The following is a 24,864-nucleotide window of genomic DNA, read 5'->3' on the forward strand; positions in this document are numbered from 1 at the left end:
GTGCAATGGACAAAATCATGGTTTTCCCCATTTTTCCAGCTTGCCCAGGGAAAATGTCCTCCTTAAGCAAACTGGGCTATGCAAAGCAGGGAACCAGTCGTGGCTTTCTCTTGTGTGACTGAACAGGCATCAGAACAGATGGACGGTTTTCATTTTTACCAACGTTGAAAAGTAGAGCGGACCCAGGAATTAACATCCTATTTGCTGAGCTGTCTACCATGCTTGCTCCAAGTGAAAACAGAACCTGCTCTAGGGGCATGGAACGCCTCCAGACCCGCAAAGTCTCGGCCCCTCCACTATGAGCCCCAGTATTACTGATCCTACTTGGCCTCATTCTGAGTTTATACTTCAACATAATACTTGCAGATAAGTGGTGATGGGGTGAAAACTCTTTCCCTGGCAAAACTGTTACTTATGTATAGAATAAAAGCTATTAAATAGTTGATTACCTTTCCTTGTATTTTTCACCTACTCTTAATCCTTGTTGAAGGTGAACTTCCAGGCACTTGATTACTATGCTAATTGCAGGGCTTAAGAAAACCGCATTGATTAAAATAAATGATTGCAGGTGCCTGGATCATTTTGTTTATAACCAAAATTTTTCTTTCTAAATAGGAGCTGGTTTATATCAACATCTCCATCAGAGGTAAACAATGATCCTGATTATAACCTGTACAAGGTTAAAAATGTTCAGACTTTAATTTTTTCATTTTCCCCAGTGGTTACCCATTTTAGGCAGTCACCTTTGCTGTTCAGACTTTAATCTCTGGTTCTTAGATAAATAGGCATGAGAAGATGGACCCATTGCACCGTTGCTTTGGAGAATAAGTGGGCCTATCAAGCGGATCTGATGTTCTGCCAAACCCCATGTGCACCAAACTGCCATGGACTTGTAGGCGGTAAGATTCCCCCTTTGAGATTTACACCAAAAATCACTTATGACTAAGGATCTTACATGATCAGACAGTTGGGATTTAGCATGACCTTGATCCCGCAGAGGTACACCAGATATTTTATCCTTGTCAGTGCAGGTAATTAACTGTTTGATAGTCACTCTCATCTGCTGACATGTCAGGTTTCTGAAGTCACTATCCATGCTGCCTGAAACTGGAATAGTAGGATAATAAAAAAAATTAAGTGCCAGTGAAACATAATTGCTTAATTCTCCTTTGAGATGATGCATTCCTATGAGCCTGGAGCGATACATTTTACAGGACAACCTCTGAGAACTGGACATTCTATTCCACAGAGCCAGTCCAAATAAGGCTCTCTTTTTAGGATGAGCAGAGCAGAGATTTTACTTTTCTAAGATAAACTTGAAATTACTGGCTAGTCCCCTGGTTCCCAGCTGCATACAGGTTACATCATTTTAAATGAGGGAAAAAAAAAAATGCCTCAGTTACCTGATCTGCACTGGACTGCCTAGGTCGTTGGCATGACTTGTTAACTATAACCCACATAAATTATTCTTTAATCAAACATCTAACAGCTCTCAAGAGTTTGCGGTATTGTGCTTATATTTTAAGTGAAAATGAAAAAGACTACAGAAGACACCCAAACTTTTATTAATAACTTCTGAAAGTCGTAATTTTTTTCCATAAAATTTTAAACTATTCACAAATTTGTAACAGTATGTCTTACCAATGAAACTATATAGAGAGAAAAGATCATGTTTGGTAAGTTACAGCTGCACCTATTTCTAAATGCAGCAAATAGCATTTAATTAAAAAGTAGTCTTAAGGGGAGAGAATTCTGATTGAAATTTCTGTATTGAATGTAGTGAGAATACAACCCATAGGGCTGCCAAGGTTCTGGGAGGAAAGAAGCATAAGTGACATTTAGTTTTTCTGCTATAAGTGAGTTTGGTAAAACAATGCCAAAAGAAAAAAACCCTGAAAAAACCATGTAGCAATTATTTTTCTCTTTCGCCAATGGAATGGCCTATTTGACAAGAAATGATGCAATTACAACCTTTCACTGAGGCTTGCTGGGCACTAGTTTGTAGAGGCATCGATTGTTACAAAACACAAATTAGGCCTCTGCTAACACACAATTCTTATGAAGTCTATCCAAGTCCTGTTCTAGTTCATTGAAATCTTATGTTCGCATGGGCCAGGCTGAAGCTAGCTCTGAACCTGTCACCTTCTGAAGCTTCTGTTTCACACACTTGAAGTTACTTTCTAACTAACTACACTTGTACTCACTAGTAGATGTATGACTATGGTTGCCAAACACTAATTTTTTAGAATTGGCGCCCTAATTAATGCTGGCTACAGCCACCAGAGCATCACTGAGTACTCAGTGGCCATTAAATAATTAAGGACATGGAAAAGGATACAAGTTGAATAGCAGCTGTTCACATATTCTTATTTTGCTAATTCTTATGTAAAGAAACAAACATAGATTCACAGACAACTATTAAATTTCTGGTGATGGGTTATACTGGATAAACTGTCACACTGCATGTGAGTGAGATTTTGCACGTGACCAAGATAAGACATCCTTCTGTCCTAAGAACAGCAACTGCTATTGGGTAACTATATCCATACCCAGTAGTACTGATTTTTCCAGTCAAGGCAGCTATAACCTCACTCATCCACTAATCATCTGAAATATCAGCTCAGCAGTACAGAGCAAGCTAGAGACAAAATTCCCTCCCACTGATGACCTGCTTATTTGTTCTGGCTCTCCTGTTCACTTTTGCACTTTTTTGCAAATCAAATCCATGTGGAGAATGTTCTGTTTGTAGAACTCTTGAGTATTCACTTACAGTTAGTGCTCATGTCAGGACGGCCAGGTGAATGGGAACCCATAGTAATCCGCTTCTGTCTGAACCCAATGCAAAGATGCTGAAACACGTTCACTTCTAAACAGTTTTTAGACATTGTCAAGACTTATTTTTACTTTGCATGAGATTTTAGTTTCCTATTATTTGAAAATGTGCTACTTTTAAGCCGCTTGAATGTACTGTCAGTTATTAAAGCACATGCGTCTAAGTTTGCATTTGTCAGTATTGTTCTGCTGTTTGTATTAAAATCTCATTTTAAAGTTGCCATTTAACACTGTACTATATATACCTTGTAATTTTTTAGATTCTTCACTTGTAGGCTTTAAATGTTTCCAGATGCCTTTAGTTTTTAGCTGCTGTAAAAGAGCTTTGTGTTATTTGATATAGAATTGTTTAAAAAAAAACTTCATTTATTTATACAGAGACATTTATAATATTTTACAAACATTCTTATATTCTGAATAAATATTTCTAATTCCAATGACGTGCTTAAACTGTGTTCAATGACTTTTACGGCTGTCCTTCTACACTGCTGTTTGTCTAATGCCAAACAAACATCACAGATTTGATATTTACATCAAGAGCCCCCGTCAATGGAGTTCCTGTTGTGGCTCAGAGGTAACCATCCATGAGGACTCAGGTTCGATCCCTGGTCTCCCTCAGAGGGTTAAGGCTCTGGTGTTGCCATGCGCTGTGGTGTAGGTCACATACGTGGCTCAGATCCCAAGTTGCTGAGGGGTAGGCCAACAGCTGCAGCCCGAAATAGACCCCTAACCTGGGAACTTCCAATATGCCTCAAGTGTGGCCCTAAAAAGACCCAAAAAAGCCGGGGGGGGGGGCACCTGTCAAATCAGGGAACTACACATAGCCAACAGCCAAAGGTTAAAACGGCCAACAGCTAAAGAAAACTCATGTATCACCACTTTCTACTGGGCTGTGTCAAATTTGGTATAAATGTGAGAGTTTATCTACCAAAGGATCTGGATTTTTTTTCTTTTAAAAAATTACTGAACGAGGGCCTATAATAGCAAACTGCAAGGTCAGGAGAGATGGAGCCAGCTCTGCAAGGTGTCTGCTAGACGAGTGTCACTACAGTGCTGCCACTCCTCCTTAGCAAAGAACCTTTGACAGTAAGAGCGTTACACCCTGGTCACTCTTTCCGAAAGTTTGCTATAATATAGCTGAGGTCCCCAGTAGAGAAGAATGTTGCTTTCACTCCTGAGAGCCAAAGACTGTCAAGCAGTCTATTCAGAAAACCTGGTTCTAAGAATACAAATTTAAGAATTGTTGGATTTTATGTATCTAATTAACACACACTATAATCTTGCTTTTAAAAAGCAACGCCCAAACCATAAAGTGAGATGGAGAATACATAACAGTTACTTTCCTTTTTGCTCACAATCCTTCATGTAAACACACCTTTGTCTCATATCTGTCATTTTTTTTTTGGTCCCAAGAGATTCAACCAAAATATGAGAACCTGAAACCTACAAGTACCAGTAGCAGAAGCCAGGTTAAGGTAGTAATTAAAACTGCCCACGCAGCAAAATTTATTGATATTGCACTACAGATTCTAATTTTAACACGATAATGTTTTTTACAGAAAGCCAATATTTGAACAATCAACTGTAAAGATGTTGTAAAATACAAAGGAAACTTCCATCATTCGAACTGCATTTTTTAAGATAAAAGGTTTTTCATCTCTCAACTGGTGTTATTTACATCAAAAGAGCTTTCAAAAAGAGCACAACTGTTAAGACATAGGACTTCATTCATTTTCTCAGTGGAGAGTACAGCTAGCATTTCTAGTCAACTTTGGAAGTGCATTCATCCTGCAAACTTGTAAATTCCTGATTCATAAACAAGTCACTAGAAATCCTTTACTTATGATGAACACAACCAATGTAAGTGATAATCAGTCCTCACCCTTTCATTAACACTGAGGGAAAGCTAGTCTTCAGTCAGAATGCATTAAGCCCAGAAACACAATATTGTTCTAAAGGGATCAATTCATATAACTACAAGGTGTACCCAACAGGTGTTTGGGGGGTCCTTTTCTGCTTTTCCTAAATGTTTGACAATTTATTAAAACAAGCACCAAGAACTTCATTACCACCAAAGACAGAATGAATGGTTTACTTACTCAGTCTTTCTCTAAACATTAAAATGCCCTAGAAGATAAAGTAATAAAATGCTTCTAAAATTAAGGCAAAAATTACATGTTAAATCATTTTACATGAGACAAAAATTGTTACTGAATAAACTTGACAAATCTATCACATTTACTCTAAAGTCCAGTTTTCTCAACTGAATATCGTGTTTAGTGAAACCATTTCAATTTTTTTCTACCAGACTTTGTAGGTCCCAAATAATTTGTTCAACATGACCTTCACCTTTTTTCAGACTAAAACCTACTCCCAAGAAAACTGTTTTAAGACTACATATTTTCCATGAACATTACCTAGTGTCCACAGCATCAAAAACACATCAAATCTCGTTTTGAAAATAGGCAGGGAATAAAAAGAAATCAATTCTTATCTTTCCCATCCAAACTTAACCCTTATCTTGGTGGTCAAATGAAAAACAATCTTAGATAAGAGGATTTCACCTAAGTTAGTTAACACATGAATCATAATTCCATTTGATTAATCATTTTATTCTGAAATAAGACTTTTAAATGTCCACTAAAGCCAACAGGTAAAATTAAAAATCTGAGTTACGTGTCAATACTTAACGAATATGAACTTTTATAAAGTATTAAGCTAATACACAAAATTCAGAAACAATTATAAGAAAAAATATACTGTGTGTATATATATATATATATATATACACCAAATATATATATATATATGCAAAATAGTTCATGGTTTTATTTTCCTTCCCTATTTATTACTGAAGAAAAATGGTTTATAATATTTAAAAAATGGAAGTCAGGTTAGCTGTCCTAACTATCCTGTCCTAACTTTAAAATAAGCAAAAACGTAGCATTAAAGAATTGGTTCTTCGGACTCTTGCATTTGAAATTAAAAGGTACTTGTGCAAGATCCAAACACAAACCTCAAATATCCAGCAGAGACAGCAGTGCCCTAGGACAGTAGTGAAGTGCACAAAGAAACTGCAGGTCTGTCTTTTGTGCTTTTCTATCAGTGCATATCATACATTTAAGACATGAAGAGTCCAAGTCCACCGATACTTATTTGTTCCAAAAGTATTAACGCATCTAATCAACCAAACTGCTAAGGAATAGTTACTACCTTTCTTAATTTCGGTCAGAGTTCAGAACCTTTGCTTCCATTTGCTGCCACCCATAGTCTCTTCCTAAATATCACAAAAGCATAATAAGCGAAGATACCATTTTACAAAGAATTTTCTAATTTCCTAAAGCTTGAGAAATGACCAACAATGAAGATTTGTGCCCAAAATGTTTCATACCATAGTCTGCAGCTATATATAGACTGTTTTAGAACCTCCGAGTCGATGAATTATAAGTACATGAAAATAAAATGCTACATTCTACCTCAAAAAGAAAACAACCTAGAAATGTTAACTAAGACTTCTCCAAGATGAAGGACCAGCAGAACATTGTCCACTTTGCCCTAGCATTACACGGTCTTCTTTGTTCCCAAACCAATGTGATAGCTACCTGTATGAGAGACTAAAAATAGCAAAGGTGTCTACAGTTCTCCTGTTTATGGCCAAAGGGGGTCAAAGTCAAGATGCAATCACTGCTCGAAAATGTCCACAGTGGCAGTCACCATTTAGGGGATGCATCGCTGGAAAAATTTAAAGAAAAAAAAAATTTTTAACAGAAAGTCATGCGGTGGGAGTGGAGGGTCCCCACCAGGCAGACTCAATGGCATCTTTCTGACCAGTCACCCCAAGAAAAAGGATTAAACAAACAACAGGTCTCCAAATAGCACTCACCAGACAGAGGCCAATAACCAAGAGAACACCCAAACACCAAAACAGCAGCAAATGTTCAGGACCTTATTCTCATACTGGACTCAAGGACTAAAGGCTACTAAGAGGAAGGTCCATTTGAAACAAAGTTACAAACATAGGCAACTGACTTAGGCATTCAACCTCTTTCCTACTGAGAGCACACACTATATAGCTAATGCAAGCACCTTGTTAAAGTGAATTCGTCTTCAGATTGTGCTTTTATATACCATCCTCTCTGCCAACCATAGAAGACCCAAGTGGAACGGAATCTCCTTGCTGGTGGTTTCATAAATCTGAGACCCCAGATTAAAGAGCGAATTATGAACATTTCTGAAGATATAACTCTCATACTTCATCATAGTTTTTGTTAACGCCTCTCTGTACCTTATGTTGAAGTCTCAGCAACTATGCCTGCAGAAGCCAGACCTTCAAAGTCCACTCCCATGCAGGGAGGTAGCTTTACTCTGTTCCCTAGCTACAGACCACTATTTTAGTAATAAATACTGTCTGTCACAAGGAAACCAGATGGAAAGGACCACCATTCAGGACAAATGGATTACTACCATGTGAAGAGACTGATTATGGCTGTGTGTGCTCTGGGTTATGTTCCTGTAAGAAAGCAGCGTAGTTTAGCATGGCTGGAGTTGTGAAGTATCATCAGCACAGGATCCACAGACTCCAAAACACTGATCTTGAAGGTGAGGAAAACTTCAGATCTACTGGGTGGCTTGGCAACCATACTTAGAAAAAATTACACCCAGAGCCAGAAAACGCTTGGTAATGGCCACATATATTAATCTCTGCTTGGATGTGGCAATGACCACATTTCTGGCACTCAATAATTCATTTTACCTTCTAAAATTTCTTTCTTATGTTTTCTTTGCCCGGCAATGATAGCTATCTTCTCCCTTCTTCAGGGCACTTTTGTTCTGTAATATAAACTTATCATACTTTTTGAAGCTGCAATCCAGAAGGGTACTGTGAACAGCATGAGACACAGCCAATACTGTCCATCTGCAGTCTGCCACCTTTATGACAGAGAGGTACAGTCTTCATCAGCAACTCAATTCTAAGAAGAAAAAGATGCTGAGAAAACCCATCATAATCTCATTTTTTAGAATTTTTGGTAACTATATATATGCATTTTAAAGTCTCAGGACAGAATACAAAATAAGGAACATTAAGTAGGCTTTACCAAACTATCAGGAATAAGGTTTAACAAAATTGTTATTTTACTAACACCCGTTTACCAAGAGACAAGTACTTAAACATAAAGGATATTGATACCTTCAGGCAAAACAAGAGTTTGTCTTCCTTATCATTAATCTAAAGTTACAACAATACATATGACCCCTTCCCCAGGCTAGAAAATAATCCCAGTCAAAACTGCAAGGGAACACTTATTTTCCTTTAAACAGAAAACTTTTTAATGCATCTGACCTTTTAACTATGATTAATATGCAAAGAAAATACTGCCTCGGAGAATACAGACACAACAGATGCCGATCAAAAGACTCTGAACGAGTAAGACGGAAATCCACTGGTACAAAAATAAAGATAAAAAGCTAAGAGATGCTATAATAAGAAAAATAACTTGGCAAAAAGTCTAATTTAACTGACTTGGCTTCTTACTGTTCAAGTTAACTGTTAGAAACAAAAAGCAAGGGAAGAGGTAATGAAATACTTTTAATTTCTTTTTAATGCACACATTGTCAGACCTGAACTTTTCTAAAAACCACCACATTGTATTAAGTGTTAGAAGAATTTAATCCTTGTGGAAGGAGGTTTTTTTTTTAATATTAACACACAAATTACTAAAAACCTAAAATATAACAACCCCATCTCAGTGATGTAATTTCACCATATACATCTTAATCATCTGTACTAATTGATACTTAGTTCAAAGCAGCAAGCAGTGACCACCATGCCTATAGCAAACTCACCTTTATATATAACCAATCCAACTTAATCTTCAAACATCTTCAATCAAATTTCACCCATGCTAAAAGAGTTCTATTAGGTTCTCAGACTTCCATGTTCATGTCTCAGGAGAGCATCAGGTTTGAAATCTTAAATCCATTCATTTTCTATTTCTGAATAAAAGTCTGTGAAAGCATGTAAACTTGACCTCTATGCTCTGGATTACAATGGTTAAGGACAAAAACAATTCATTGAACATCTTAACAAATCATTACAGTTATACAGAAAAGCACCTAAGAAATTTTTTAAAAATAAAAGATTCACAGTGCACTGAACCTTGGAACATAGAAGGTCGGAAGATTAGAACATTTAAAAAGTGGATTCAAGGACCTATTTCTCTCTCAAACACATGAAACATAAAGCCAACACAACTACTTTTCTTAGCTAGCTTCTTAAAATGCAGCACACAGAATTAAAGTATTGCATATTCAGTATACTTCTTTATTACATGATTTCTTCAAACCATGCTAAGATTTCTCAAATGAGAAATCTAGTTCTGTGCTAATCATGGCCTTTCCCAGGGTAACCTGAACACTGAGAAACTAATAACACAGGTTCAAGGGAATAAGTATAGCAGATGTACAAAAAACAGGTACATCCAACTTATCCATTTTCTGCATAGTTTAGTCACATCACACACACCAACTCCAACTCATCTTTTAACTTTTTCTTTTTGGCCGCACCCGCAGCACGTGGAAGTTCCCGGGCCAAGGATTAAACCCACACCACAGCAACGACCTGAGCTGCAGCAGTGACGATGCCAGATCCTTAACCCACTGAGCCACAAGAGAACTCCTCTTTTAACATTTTTTTAAATCTCAAACTGTCAAGAGAGCTGAAAGCCTCAAGTCACCAAAGTCCCATCCCAACAAAAACCCTTATTTTGTTCCACAGTGCATTAAATGAAGCAGCACAACAGCAATAATATTTAATCATAGTTTAACTACCATAATTGAAAAGAAATAATTTGTTGGTTCTTTTTTTTTTGGCCGCACTCACAGCACACAAAAGTTCCCAGGCTAGGGACAATGCAGGCCACTAGGGAACTCCCAATTTGTGGGTTCCTGAAAAGGCTCAATACCATTAGAGGCCATACTTCTGGTAAGGAACTCTATAATCTCTACTGCTTTAGTATCGAGAGCTGAAAATCCAACTCGAGGCACCAGAAAGACTGACCAAAGCACTCACTTAAAAAAAAAAAACAAAAAAAACCCAAATCATTAAACTTAAATGGTTTCCAGATGGCAGTAAATGAGTGAAAATGATTTATCTGCCAGGCAAAGTATGTTTTCATTCCCCTAACAATCTAACAGAAATATGGAATGCTGGGACCAACTATAAATATGGCTCAAGGAGACCCATGCAAAGCAGCTGTATTTTTGGAAAGGACAGTTAAGAGCTTCCAAACACAATCATATAATGCATTTTTTTTAAAAAGATCACAGAAAGATTCACAAATTTGTCACATTAAGAGATGCAGGATTGTGAATAACATAATTCTAAACAAGCTGCTATAAATGAAGTATCCTGCTTAGCACCAAGAAGGTGACACTTTATTATTAATAAATAGAATTTCTCCTTTAAAATCAGGCCATTTAAAAGCTAAAGCAAAGTAATACCAAGTGACAATAGCACTTCTTTTGAAAGTGCCACTGGGTTCAATAGAACCCCTATTAAATAGGCTATCTATACATAATAAAGATTTCTACAATAAAATTTACAAGCAGAGATATATTTTGTGGATGCCACACGTAAAAAAGATTTTTAAAACCCACATGACAGATGCACATGCACGCATATGCTTGCACACTCTACCCCCGCCCCGCCCCCACCGAGACACCTTCAGTGAGGTCAGCAGCAGCCCAAACACTAAAGCCTCCTTACAGCCCTGGTGATTGTCCTTAATTATACAGTTAAAATCCTTCTTTAAATGGGCAATGCCATCCTTATTTGCATTTAAGAATCCTGAAGGAGCAAAATACATTCCTAGGAGTAAATTATAAATGTCACTTCCATGTTCTGATCCTCTCCGCTGGTGAAATGCTTTATGTGGACTTGGGTCAAGTGCCTACCCTTCCCTTTTTGCTCCATCATCCAGGGACTTCAGCTCGCTAAAAAAAGTGTGTCAGTTCTCTGCTACTACTGCACACTGGAACCTAGTATCAGTTTCGAGAGATCAACACTGAGATGCAATGTAAAACCTTATAATGTCAGTCAATATTCCATACATATTTACACAACTGTAAAACAGAACGAAATCATCAGATGATACTAAGGGGCTGGCAGCAGGATGGTGCAGATGTGACAAAGCAGTTTCGGGGTCCCAGCCCCCATGCTCTCTCTCCATTCACTCTCTCCAGTCTCACGGGGCACAACTCAAAATTAGAGCGTCAACTCCCCACCCAACCAACTCAGTCCCTCTCCAGGCTGAGGACTTTGTCCTTTAATGAAGAGCCAAGAGTTCATTTTGAACATGAACACTATATAGCAGATGCTGACTCTATGTAAAACCTTTTAACAAAACTCCAAGCAGAGAATTAGAGAACCCAAGTGGTTAGTAGCAGACAAATGCATAAAATGCCACCAAAGCAGATGACCTGCAATCTTGACTTTTGTGACATTTCAGCTTTTGTAATCATTTAATAACCGTGTATTTTAAGTTTCCTTTAAAATTTTCAACATAAGGAAACTAGTATTATAATCACTGTAATGGGTAGACAGAGCATTCCCATTAACTTGGCGACTAAATAATGACACAAACACTATTTTCTTGACTAGAATACAAAATAAAAACCACAATCACACAGAAAAAAATGCCCCATAAAAAGCAACTTAAATTCGTTAGCCAAACACTGAAAGGGTACATGTATATAAAAAGTTATAACTGCATTTACAGTGCAAACTCATGTTTCTTTCTACTCTCTCTTCTGCACAGAGAACGATTTCTTCAGAAACATCATTGCTTCCCTGCATTTCTTTAAAACACCTGAGAAAGGTAAGGCTCAAAGAGACACCCACTCAAATGCACCAGGTCTCTGATCTTGAGATTTCCACAATACATGTGCTGCTATCAAAGGTCCAAGATTTTCATTATAGCATTATGGTCAAACTTGAAACTCAGAAAGGCTCTAGATGAAAATGGGAACTTGCAATGTCCATTACATGCCACAGACTGGCCCTCAGCATGTTCTAGCAATTGGTCTTCACCAGAGCAAGGTAAGTCATATGCAGCATCTGTTTAAAAAACAAAATAAATAAAGCCAATAACTCAGTAAGAAATCAAATCCTGCCCTTCACCTTTTTTTACAAAGGAATTCATGTGCATTGTGTGTGTGTGTGTGTGTGTGTGTGTAATTTTTTATTTTTTGTCTTTTTAGGGCTGCACCCTTGGCATATGGAGATTCCCAGGCCAGGGGTCAAATCGGAGCTGTAGCACCAGCCTATGCCATAGCCACAGCAATGCCAGATCCCAGGCATGCCTGCAACCTACACCACAGCTCACAGCAACGCCAGATCGTTAACCCACTGAGCAAGGCCAGGGATGGAACCTGAGTCCTCATGGATGCGAGTCAGATTCCTTTCCACTGAGCCATGATGGGAACTCCCATGCAGTATATACTTAATTCCCCACACTCTAAATCTAACCTAAGGAGAACCACAATATATTTTCCTTTTCCTGAACTGGTACACAATTTCTAATTTACTATTGCTTATTCCACATAAACATTCAAATCTTAATCTTAGCCTTTATTTTAAGACACTTAATAGTCACTTGCTTTCACAGTTTCCCTGTGGCTTAGTGGGTTAAGGAACCAGCATTGTCAACTGCAGTGGTTCAGATCGCTGCTGTAGCACAGGTTTGATTGCTAGCCTGGGAGCTTCCACATGCCTCAGGGAAAGCCAAAAAAAAAAAAAAATTTTTGCTTGCTTTAAAAAACCGGCATATCTCCGAGCTCCTGTTGTGGCGCAGTGGAAACAAATCTGGCTAGTAACCATGAGGATGAGGGTTTACCCCTGGCCTCCCTCAGTAGGTTAAGGATCTGGCATTGCCGTGAGCTGTGGTATACATCACAGACTCAGCTCAGATGCTGCATTGCTGTGGCTGTGGCGTAGGCTGGCAGCTGTCGCTCCGATTCGACCCCTAGCCTGAGAACCTCTATATGCCTCGGGTGAGGCCCTAAAAAGCAAAAAGAAAATAAAAAATAAAAAACAGGCATATCTTTATTTACTTCCTCTATTTGTATTCTGTGCCAACATAATGGAAGTTTCTTTACAGAGATCAAAATGTAAACATTACAAATATTACAATTCCAATTCTAGAAAAATAAAGCTGGAGGTTACCAAATCTTCAGGGAATAAATCACTCTAAAAAAATCAAATTTTCAAAATCACAATACAATAAAACTGCAACTTATCAGGGTGTATGCGTGTGTGTGTGTGTGTGTGTGTGTGTGTGTGTGTGTATTTTTTTTCCCCTTAAAGTAGAACAGGGACCTGACCATGAAAGTAGGTATGGAATATTCTGATACCAAGAGACTGAGGCAAAAACAAAGTCTGATAGGAGGTTTCCCAAGACAAGAACCCTTTTATACAAGGGTTCAAAGACAATTCAAAATTTTATATATCCATAGCATCATGCCTAGGTTTGGTATATGTTATAGTGTGCCTTTTTTAATGTTCCTAAACATAAGACTTTTTAAATATTTTGTGAATAGTTGATTTCTGAAGTTACGTTAATTCAGCTATCAGCCTATCATGTCTATACCACCTAAGGTGTCCATAAAAGTCCTACTAAGAGGACTTTTACTCTATAATGTAATGACAGTTCCAACTTCTTAATCTTAAAAATTTTCCAAAATAGGGTTAAAGCATCTCTTTTGAAATGGCTTCTACCTTGCTTAAATTATAGACAAGAATGCAAGAAGATGTGATGATAATGCTTCTCAATTCTTAAGAGTATTCTATATGAAAGCCTTAAATTTAGATGATAAATAAATGCCTGTCTACTGCACAGGGAATTCATACCATTCAAAACCGTAAGGAACAAGAGTCTACTACACTTCTATTGAGTCAGTATTACCAAAGAGCTTTCGACACTCCTCAGCATTACTTCCCAAATCAGATCACACACCTGCTCGGCGTAACTGAGGAGGGAGAAGTTCCAATACCATTTTAACAAGAGCCATCCTGAGTACCACCACCTTAACAAGTCGACCTCCACCTTTCCATTAAGAGGGAAATGTCCCCCTTCTCAAGTTAGCTCCCTTTACTTATAGCAGAGAATGAGGTCTCCTGGCCATTATAATACTTGGTTCTACGTCCCCTCAAACCCTTCAGCAATTATTTATTTACTTAACAATATTTGCGCATAGCACCAAGGCTTGACAAGAGAAAAACCATGCTGAAAGGGCAAATAATTTCATTTGGAACATTTAAATAAATTCATTTTAGCCAGGTGCATATTTAGAGCACTTGTCCACATATATGAACTCTCTTTCTGCAGACCGTGTGCAACTCTTTCGGCTTACCACAGTTCATCACACACTACTAAAATCAGAGTTACTTCAAAATCATACTCAATCACAACTAGGCAGAGATTTTAAAAGGGAAATGACTTGCCTGCTTCAAAAGTATCCTGAAGTTTTCGTGGATGAAGTTTTTTTTCACATTTCTATTAAAAAACACAAACACATGACATACCATCTCCAGTTATTCCACTTATTATAAGTGAGGAGATATACTATCAAAATTCTCAGGAAGAAAGTTAAACCAAGAATATAATCACCATGCCCACCTCACATTGGTATTTTTTAATTTTTTTTAAGCCTAAAACTATTTTTAGTTCTTGATAACATGTACACTATAGAAACAACAGAAAAAAGAAAATTATTCATTAAATTTCTCAACCCAGAGATAATTACTATTAACACTCCAGTACATCTTTTCAGCTTTCTTCTATGAAGATATGCGTGAATATATTTCATATGGTTATGTAACAAGTAAATAAAATTATTCAGTAATACTACTAGTCTATAACCCACTTTTAAAATGTAATATACTCTGGGAGTTCCCGTCATGGCGCAGTGGTTAACGAATCCGACTAGGAACCATGAGGTTGCAGTTTCGGTCCCTGGCCTTGCTCAGTGGGTTAAGGATCTGGCGTTGCGTTGCCGTGAGCTGTGGTGTAGGTTGCAGACACAGCTTGGATCCCGTGTTGCTGTGGCTCTGGTGTAGGCTGGCGGCTACAGCTCCAATTCGACCCCTAGCCTGGGAACCTCCATCTGCCGCAGGAGCAGCCCTAGAAAAGGCAAAAAGACAAAATAAATAAATAAATAAATGAATAAATAAATGCAATGTAATATACTCTAACATATTCTTTTTCCAATAAATACAAAAAATACAAATCTACACCATCACTTTTAATGACTACATGGTAGTCTGTGGCACAGATCTACAGTATTGTATTTAGTACTATCTCCTTGGATATTTAGATTGTTTCCATGTATTCATAATTAAGACTAATGGGGTGAACATTCTTTAAATTTCTCTTCTAGGAAAACAAGGTAAGAACTTTTCAGACTTTCAGGGTAGCCATACTACCCTCTAGAAGGCTGTAGTAATTAGTAATTTTTACATGTTGTCAATGTACTCTACAATAACTGGCTATCTTTGCCAATCTAATAGGGAAAAGGAGTGTCCCATTTTAATTTACTTTCCCTGATAACATATTTATGTTTATCAGTCACTTGTTTTTCTTCCCTGATAAGCTGTTCATATACAATTGCTGCTCTCCAACTTTAACTTTCTCTTAAAAACTTTTAAAAAAAATCTATTCAAGTTTTTCTAGGCAAATATGAGTCATTTGTGAAGTTTCCCCAAAAAGATCCACCAGGATTTTAATTGGCATTGAATTAAATCTATACATCTGAGAAGAATTAACATTTGTACAGTACAATCACTTCAATCTGTCCAGCTTCTGTTAGGGACAGATGCTAACTTAGATTAAAAGACTTGTGAGCACCTATTAAGACTGTTTTGTGGAGTTCCCATCGTGGCTCAGTGGTTAACGAATCCGACTAGGAACCATGAGGTTGCGGGTTCGATTCTTGGCCTTGCTCAGTGGGTTAAGGATCTGGCATTGCCGTGAGCAGTGGTGTAGGTTGCAGACGCGACCCTGATCCCATGTTGCTGTGGCTCTGGCGTAGGCTGGTGGCTACTGCTCCAACTAGACCCTAGCCTGGCAACCTCCATATGGAGCAGGAGTGGCCCTAGGAAAAAAAAAACAAAAAAAAAAACACTGTTTTGTTCTTGTCCCTTTTTCTACCAGAGTGGAGTGCAATCCTAGCAAATTTAATTGATCTTAAAACATATGCTTGCTAGTGGACTCAATACACCCCAAGTTACACCAAAAGCACCTAGGGAATTCAGGTAAACTACTTTCACTAAAAACTTGAAATTACTATTATAACCCACTGTTAAAGAAAGAAAAATAGGTGCAGCCACAATAAGAAGAGTCAACATACAAATACCAGAACTTACAGAAAAGATAAGCAAAGAGACTATTGTTATGAATTACTTTCTGGAGTACAGACTAGAAGAATGGAAGTAGGAGTTACCGCCGTGGCACAGAGGAAACGAATCTGACTAGGAACCATGAGGTTGTAGGTTCTATCCCTGGCCTCGATCAGTGGGTTAACTAGGAACCTCCACATGCTGCAGGTGCAGCCCGAAAAAGCGAAAAAAAAAAAAAAGAAAGAAAAAAAAAAAAGAATGGAATGGAAGTAAATGCCTTAAGATGTTCACAGGTATTTGTCTTTTAGCCTAGTCTAATGACTAAGGTTCTGGATGTAGTTTGTTTTGTTTTGGGGTTTTATTGTTGTTGAGGTTTTATTTCCATTTTCTAAATTTAATCAAATTGAAGGAAAAAAAGAAAAAGATACACTATGATGTTCTTCCAAACTTTTAACATCATTAAAATCATACAGACTTAAAAAAATATAAAGAGAATACCTAGGACTTGTCTAGAAAGCAGGGTTGACTACACATTGCTTCTAAAGTATTAAAATGAATCTAAATGCCCATACAAAAAAAGCAAAGATTAGATGTGCAATTGAATCAATGTTATAAATTGAGAGTAGGCAGAGATTTTTTAGGGAGTGAACAGTGCATTCACAGCAGGTTCATAAATATCTTATCAATGTATCAATTTAACGGGCCTTGACAACACCCTTGCCCAATTTTAAAAAGGGTGACCTTCCTTCTTAGCTTGAGAGCTGTTAACCCTTACCATCAAGGGATTCTGCTGCTTGGCTGGCTGGCTGTGGGCCCCATTTGTTCTTCTCTTTTGATTAGGTGAATCTTGATACTGTTTTCTGCCATTTCCCCTCATACTCTGATTCTGTTTTTCCAATAAAAACAAATAAAATATAAATCTATAGCATAATGTAACAGGATAAAACAATGTACCCCTATGAATATATTTAGCTGGTTGATTCAGAGTTTAGCAAAGCCCCCTCACCCAAATCTTCCTAAAACACTGGAGAAGCTCTCCCAATATATTTTCTTATAGAAGACAGGACTTCAAAAAGCAAGATTCCTCTAAAGATGTGAAAGAGCTAATACAATGGTCCCCAGGACTCTTTCCACACCTCTTGCCTTATCTCATTTCTGCTCATGAGGAGTTGAAGAAGAATGGGAGCAAGGAGAATAACTTTTAAAACCTTCTATGACCATCAAAGAAAACCGCTCTGTGAGGAAATGCTGAGGCACATTGACTACACTTCTCAGAGCAGGAAACAGGCAGTAAATGTAATCACAGTTACCCTGAGGTCTGCTTCAAATTATTAATAAACAAAGAAGAATTTTAAAATTAGTAATCTCTTTTTAAACAAAACAATAAAAAAGACTGATGTTTCTAAAATTTGGGCCATTCTCCCTCAATTTAGACCTAAAACCTAAACATGCATCAGTTGACATCTTGCTATTACACTGCTTTAACATCTGTTAATTTTCTTACAAAGTAATTCTAATTTTGACTTAAAACACAAAGATTTTAAGTACTAATTTGGCCTCCAAGGTCTTGAAAAGACAACTATTTAAGAAGACTGCCTAAAACAGTAAATAAGACACTTTTATTATTATTTAAAAATATACAAAAGTACTATTTTATTTATGTACATTCTAACTGCCTACAGAAAAAATTAAGCAGTTCCTAAGGCAGCTAGAAAACAATTAGCTAACGTAAAGAAAGAATGGTAGGCAGGGTTCCCATTATGGCTCAGCGGATTCCCGACTAGTAGCCATGAGGATGCAGTTTGGATCCGTAGTCTCTATCAGTGGGTTAAGGACCTGATGGTGCTCTGAGCTGTGGTGAAGGTCACAGACACGTATCAGATCCTGCACTGCTGTGGCTGTGGTGTAGGCCAGCAGCTATAGCTCCGATTAGACCCCTAGCCTGGCAACTCTCATCTGCTGCAGGTGCAGCCCTAAAAAACTAAAAAAAAAAAAAAAAAAAAAGAGAGAGAACGGTAGGGAAATACAGCTTTCAGAGACTCACGTTACCGCACACTTTTAATTCAATTTCATTCCATTCTTCTTGGTTTTTATTTTTTATTGTGGTTACACATACACACAGTTTTATATACATGTGTGTATATATAATGTGGTTATATACATAATTTATCACTTTAGTCACTTTTAAATGTATAATCCAGTGGCAGTAAGTACAGTCACAATGTTGTGCAGCCACCACTAGCATCCATCTCCAAAACTTTTTGATCATCCAAAAAGAACTTTGTAACCATTAAATAATTCCATATTCCTTCCTGTTCCTTAGCCCAGGTAACCTCAAGTTAATTTCTGTCTCTATAAATTTGTCTACACTAGGCATTTCATGTAAGTGGAATCATACAATATTGGAACTTTTGTGTGTGGCTTATTTCACTTAACATGTGGTTAAGCATCACCTATATTATAGTAGGTATGTGTCACAATTTCATTCCTTTTAAAAGCCGAATAATATTCTGTTGTATGTATATTTTGTTTATCCATCCATCTGACAGACACGTAGGTTTTTTCTATCTTTCAGCTATCATGAATAATGCTATTATCAACATGGGTATACAAGTTATCTGTTTGAGTCCCTGCTTTCTTTCTTTTTTTTTTTTTTTTTTTGTCTTTTGTCTCTTTAGGGCTGCACCAGCAGCATATGGAGGTTCCCAGCCTGGGGATCTAATTGGAGCTACAGCTGCCAGCCTACACTAAAGCCACAGCAATGCCAGATCCAAGCCACATCTTTGACCTACACCACAGCTCATGGCAATGCCGGATCCTTAACCCACTGAGCAAGGCCAGGGGTGGAACCCGCAGTCTCATGGTTCCTAGTCAGATTCGTTTCCAATGCACCACAACAGGAACTCCTGCTTTTGATGTACCTAAAAGCTGTTAAGCTGGGTTATGTGAAAATTCTATGTTTAACTTTTTGAGGAACCACTAAACTGTTTTCCATGGCAGCTGTACCGTTTTACATTTGTACCTGCAATGCACAAGGTTTCCAATTTTCCAATTTTTCTACATTCCTATCAACACTTATTTTTCATTTTTGATTAATTTTTATTAGTTTATACCTAGTAGATATTAGGTAGCAACCCACTGTGGTTTTGATTTACATTTTACTAATGATGTTGAGTCTCTTTTCAGTGATTAGTGGCCATTTGCATATCCTCTTTAAAGAAAAGTCTAGGAGTTCCGATTGGACCCCTGGCCTGGGAACCTCCATTTGTCATAGGTGAGACCATAAAAAGGCCAAAAAAAAAAATTGTTGTTGTTAAGCTGTAGTTCTCCATATATATTGGATATTATTCCATCAGATTTGCAAATTCTTCCATTCCATGGGTTCGCTCCCTCTTTTTTTTTTTTTAAGGGCTGCACCCACAACATGTGGAGGTTCCCAGGCTAGGAGTCGAATCAGAGCTACAGCTGCTGGCCTATACCAAAGCCTCAGCAATGCCAGATCCAAGCTGCATCTACGACCTACACCACAGCACACTGGATCCTTAAGCCACTGAACAAGGCCAGGGATAGAACCTGCATCCTCATGGATGCTAGTCAGATTCACTTCCACTGATCCATGATGGCAACTCCTCTTTTGACTCTTTTCATAATGACCTCTGATGCACAAGGTGTTTTTTTTATTTTACTTTATTGAAGTATAGTTGATGTACAATATTGTGTTAGCAAAAGTTTTTAATTTTGATGAATCTAGTATATGTTTTAAAGAATGAAAATAAAAAGCAAGAGTGACATCAAAATAGATGACTAAAATAATAAAAACAGGTAATACCAAGGTAGTAAGGATGTGGAACAATCCTTATGGAACTCTCATATATTTTGCTGGAGATATGAATTATTTGAGAATACTGTTTTCAGTATATACTCAAGAACACAAGCATATCCAATGCTCCAACAATTCTATATACACAAAAGAACTGTGCATATTTTTCAAAAGACATGTAGAGAAATACTCATAGCATCATTATTTGTAAAAGCCCCAGAGTGAAAACCACCAACATATCCACTTAGAATAAACTAGATGTAATCATTATATCAGAATAAAACACAGTAATGAACCTTCCACTGGTAGCATTCACAGCAAAATCTGATGTTAATTCCTACTTATTACTAAACTGGGTTTATACTGTAAACCTAAAAAGCTGTAAAGGTTAAGGAGTCTCAGTCCTGCTTTACATAACAAGTCAGAAACACAGGAGCCTTTGATTAACAATTCAGAGCTCTGTAACTGTTCATCCCTCAATTCAGATACATTTCAAAAACAAATGCCAAAGTTATGAAAATCTTTATCACTCACCTTTACTTTTAAAAGGTCAGACATTTCAGAATGATTATTATTATATGGTTTTTGCTGCAGCGGTTGCCTGTGCTTTACCCACTGGTCACCAGGAGAACCTTCTGGAAATAACTGCTGACTGTGGCGGTATTTGGTTCGACTATACCAGGATTTAAAAAGCAAAAATCAGATCAGAAAATTTTTATTCACACTTCTAACAACACCTTGAGAGTTTATCGTACAGACTCTAAGTTTTATCTTCTTTATTGTCTGTGTCCCCTCATGGGAATGTAAGTTCCATGAGGGCAGGGCTTCTTGTCAGCTTTGCCTATCACTTATTTCGAGCACTCAGAGTATCTAGGGTTCCATATTTCTTGAATGAATTAATAATGTTACTTTTAATCCCGAAGTTTCCTACCAATTCCTTCCTAGAAGTGACTGTACTTTTAAAAATCTGAAAATAACAATTCTGTCATAAATTAAATAAATTTAGTAATACATAAATTAAAGAAATAAATTTAGTGGAAACAAATGTAAGTGGATCTTCTCAATTCTCCAACAGAATGCTGAAGTATGGAATTTGATCCTGCACAGGCCAGCTATGGACACCATCCATGCTGCCAGAGGATCTGAAAAATTAAACTACATTCTACAGCAAAAATGAAGGGGCCCAAAACAATGGATAAGCAAATTAAACAAAGACCCAGTTTCAAATTCTTTTTTTTTTTTTTTTTTGTCTTTCTGCCATTTCTTGGGCCACTCCCATGGCATATGGAGATTCCCAGGCTAGGGGTCGAATCAGAGCTATAGCCACCGGCCTACGCCAGAGCCACAGCAACCTGGGATCCGAGCCGCATCTGCAACCTATACTATAGCTCATGGCAACGCCGGATCCTTAACCCGCTGAGCAAGGCCAGGGATCGAACCCGCAACCTCATGGTTCTTAGTCGGATTCATTAACCACTGCGCCACGACGGGAACTCTAAGTCTCAAATTCTTATTCAAAAGAATCTAACTGCAGAAGCAGTTAGTAGTAGAGACAAATCATATTCTATAGTATCATGCACATGCATAAGACAGCCTAGAGTCATTAATCCCAAGATCCATGTTATAATAACATTGTTTTTGAATATTTCAGAATCCATTCCCCTTCCCCTTTAAAAATTCTAATTAAACTGCAGACTCTCTACTCTTTCTTTAGGCAAAATTTGGATATTTCCTCCAACACATCATCAGATGTTAGTCTATATGCTAAAAACAGACCCTACCCTCCCTAAGAAACCTGACACTTGGTTAGAGAAGCTGTTTTATTATCTCCTTATTCTACTCTCTAGAACCCAAACCTAGGACTGACTAAAGGTGTGGGCAGTTAATCACACAATACCATGGAAATATTCTCCCAAATGTGAAAAGTGACACAAATTCTTTTCAAACACTGTCACTGTTTCATAACTTTTTAGTACTGATTTTTTTCTTAACTACATTTACGCCTACTTTTTCTGTACTGCTTCACTTATGTCTAGTAGTACATAATTCGATGATTATAATTATAGATTCTGAGAAGCAGAAATTACTTTCAAAATATTTAGTCTAATCTCCTATCCCCATAAAATCCAACTAAAATGCAATATTCCCTGTGTATTTAAAAAATATTGACTGTGGGTTTACTCCTCTTGTTTACTTTTTGAAGCTCTAGGATAAAAACAGAACATCTATATTAAATATAAAAAGCAACTCTCTCTGAACCTAAGAAAGGCAGAGTTCTAGCAAGTTGATTACAAATATACACACATTTAACAAAATTACTTATTCAGCCTACTCTATGATTGTGATCTGGATACAATTAAGTTCCAACCAAGAAAATGTTCTTGTGGTTCATGTCCACAACAGTCACTCTTTATACTACGGTCTAGGCGAGGGAGAGAAAAGCAGCCAGCCCAAGTCTCCTCCGCACTGCTATCTTTCTGACAAATGACATATCAGCATCCCTCATCTCCTCTACACAAAAACAGGTATCAATATATCATCCCCCATTCAACCATCTTCAGAAACTCAAATCATTTCTAAAGTAAGGATATGAGAAGGGAGTATAAACACACACAAAGAGAGATTTGTTTTCTTCTGTTCATATTCTATCCAGCTAAAAAGTTTGTACCTTCTTGTGTATACTATTTTAAAATCATCCTGAAGCTCTTTTCCAACTTCAATTAACCTTTGCTATCTCACAAAAAAAATCTTTAAAAAACGTTTTCTATTATCTGAGATCAATAACAAAATCGTACATCTAAAACGAAAGCCAATACCTCTCCAAACTTTAGAAGCAAAATGCTACTGCATTAAAAACTATCCAAAAGTCAAAATCCTACGTATATATTTCTTTACCTCAGTTTTTCCACAGTGGGTTTAGCTGGTGTGCTACCAGCTGAGGAAAATCCATTGTCACTATCTGAGGAATCTCCAAATCTTCTAGAAAGCCAGTCCCTTAATGGTCTATGGAAACAGTAAAATTTCACATTTAGAACTTGGCTAGGAACAGAGACTTACTATCAGAATTATGAAGTTTTGTATTTCAAGAAATGCAAATATACCTGATAAAAGGAATGGCCATAAAAAATTTGTTAGGTGCCAAACCGAGTTTGGATTTGGGGGTCATATCATTTCTATGACAGGGCAATTTCTCAATGGAGAACCACTCAATGTTCTGAAACACAAGAAAATAATTCATTTATTTATTTATTATCAAGGAATTTCTAAAAGCAATTTCCTACATCATTCAACTGGGATACTGTCCTGCAACCTGAAACACTTTTCAATTACATACCCGAATTTCTCTTCTGGTTTTTGGGTTAAATTTTGTATCTTTTGGAATTCCTGGAATGATGTACAAACGAGCAAGCTGGTCATTGATTCGAAGTTCAATGTAATCATCCTTACAGATATAATCTTTAATATCAAAACCAGTTTCTTCAAAGACCTGTAAATAACAAATTTCAAGTTTGGTTATTAGGTCTTCAGTTCATTAAAATTTATTTCAAAGACAAAAATTCAGAAATATCGGGGCAATAAGTCATGAAAACACTAGGCAAAACGAGTATTTCAGGAGTTCCCATTGTGGCTCAGAGGTAACAAATGTGACTGGTATCCAAGAGGACATAGGTTCGATCCTTGGCCTTGCTCAGTGGGTTAAGGATCCGGCATTGCTATGAACTGCGATGTAGGCCGCAGGCATGACCCAGATCCTGTGTGGCTGTATGGCTGTGGCTGTGGCTGACAGCTGTAGCTCTGTCTGGAAACATCCATAGGCCGCATGTGCAATCCTAAAAAGCAAAAAAAGAAAAAAGAAAAAAAGAACATTTCAGGGAGTAGTCCTAGCTTTGCCACTACTCAACTGTTCACTATGGAGAAACTTCTGACATAACTGAACCTAAGTTTCTTCACCTATTCAATGAAGGGAGTTCTGTGATATGGTGATTTACAATAATAAATATTTGGTCACTGTCCTTCTTTCTAACACAGGAGCTCCTAAAACCCTTGGAATGTCTTAAATGAGGAAAGCAAGTGTTTTTTGTTATGTTAATTAGGTGGGTTTTGGAGCCCAGTAAGGACAGAGGCTGTTGCCAGGTGAATAAAAGAGCATTGGCAGTGGGAAAATAAAAAAATTAAAAAAAAAAAAAGAGCATTGGAACTTTCAGTGCTCCCCACCCCTACCTCCCAGGGAGGAGAGAGAAGGGGATTGAGCTCAACTGCCAAGAGCCAATGATTTACTTAATTGTGCCACCACTGAAGCCCCCATAAAAACGGAAAAGGACACTTTCTGGGTTGGTGAACACACAGATTTGGGGGGAGCGGTGTGCTAGGAGAAAGCAGGAAAGCTCCTCTCCCTTTCTCCACACCCCGTCCTGTGTGTTTCTGTCTTCCATCTGGCTACTGCTGAGTCACATCCTTTTGTAATAAGTTGGTTATCTACTAAGGAAAATGTTTCTCTGACTTTTGTGAATCACTCTAGCAAATTAATCAAACCCAAGGAGGGGAATCAGAAATACAGATTGCTACCTGGAGGTGTGAGTGACATCTGAACTGGAAGATAGTCTTATGGGATTGAGCTTTTAACCTGTGCAGTCTGATGCTTTCTATCTCTGGATGTCAGAACTGATTTGAACTGTAGGACACCCACCTAAAGTCCAAAAATCACTTGGTGATAAGGAGAAACACCTCCCACAAACACACACTCTAACTTGGTCCAGAGCCCTTAAGATGTTAGAATACATCAGTAGGCCCCACTCTATAGAAGTCCGGGGACTCTATA

General features: G+C 37.6%; 2 protein-coding genes across 13 annotated transcripts in view; one reads left to right on the forward strand and one right to left on the reverse strand.

Annotated features, from left to right (window-relative positions):
• MCC (MCC regulator of WNT signaling pathway) overlaps positions 1–3,269 on the forward strand; it is a 454,523-nt gene extending 451,254 nt beyond the window's left edge. For 6 of the 9 annotated variants that reach the window (XR_014838496.1, XR_014838504.1, XR_014838498.1 and 3 more), the window contains one exon: positions 40–3,269. The gene's annotated coding sequence lies outside the window, so the exon portion shown is untranslated. The remainder of the gene's footprint in view (positions 1–39) is intronic. The other 3 variants (XR_014838499.1, XR_014838501.1, XR_014838505.1) reach the window with 1 other exon arrangement.
• A 1,033-nt stretch (positions 3,270–4,302) lies between these two features.
• Positions 4,303–24,864, reverse strand: part of DCP2 (decapping mRNA 2) — a 61,737-nt gene continuing 41,175 nt past the window's right edge. The window contains exons 5-11 of one of the 4 annotated variants that reach the window (XM_003123832.6): positions 23,380–23,532; positions 23,147–23,259; positions 22,941–23,048; positions 20,580–20,718; positions 17,001–17,111; positions 14,333–14,384; positions 4,303–11,947 (exon numbers count right to left, since the gene is read on the reverse strand). In XM_003123832.6, the coding sequence (XP_003123880.1) occupies positions 11,784–11,947; positions 14,333–14,384; positions 17,001–17,111; positions 20,580–20,718; positions 22,941–23,048; positions 23,147–23,259; positions 23,380–23,532 (840 nt within the window). In that variant the 3' untranslated portion in view covers positions 4,303–11,783. Of the gene's footprint in view, positions 11,948–14,332; positions 14,385–14,548; positions 14,976–17,000; positions 18,143–19,716; positions 20,719–22,940; positions 23,049–23,146; positions 23,260–23,379; positions 23,533–24,864 lie in introns of those variants that run through there. The other 3 variants (XM_013995033.3, XR_014838524.1, XR_014838523.1) reach the window with 3 other exon arrangements.

This window comes from Sus scrofa, chromosome 2, assembly GCF_054392235.1.
Source record: "Sus scrofa isolate SSC_HxYL_T2T_F1_AM1 chromosome 2, Sscrofa_HxYL_maternal_Yorkshire_Landrace_v2.0, whole genome shotgun sequence".
Taxonomy (NCBI): Eukaryota; Metazoa; Chordata; class Mammalia; order Artiodactyla; family Suidae; genus Sus; species Sus scrofa.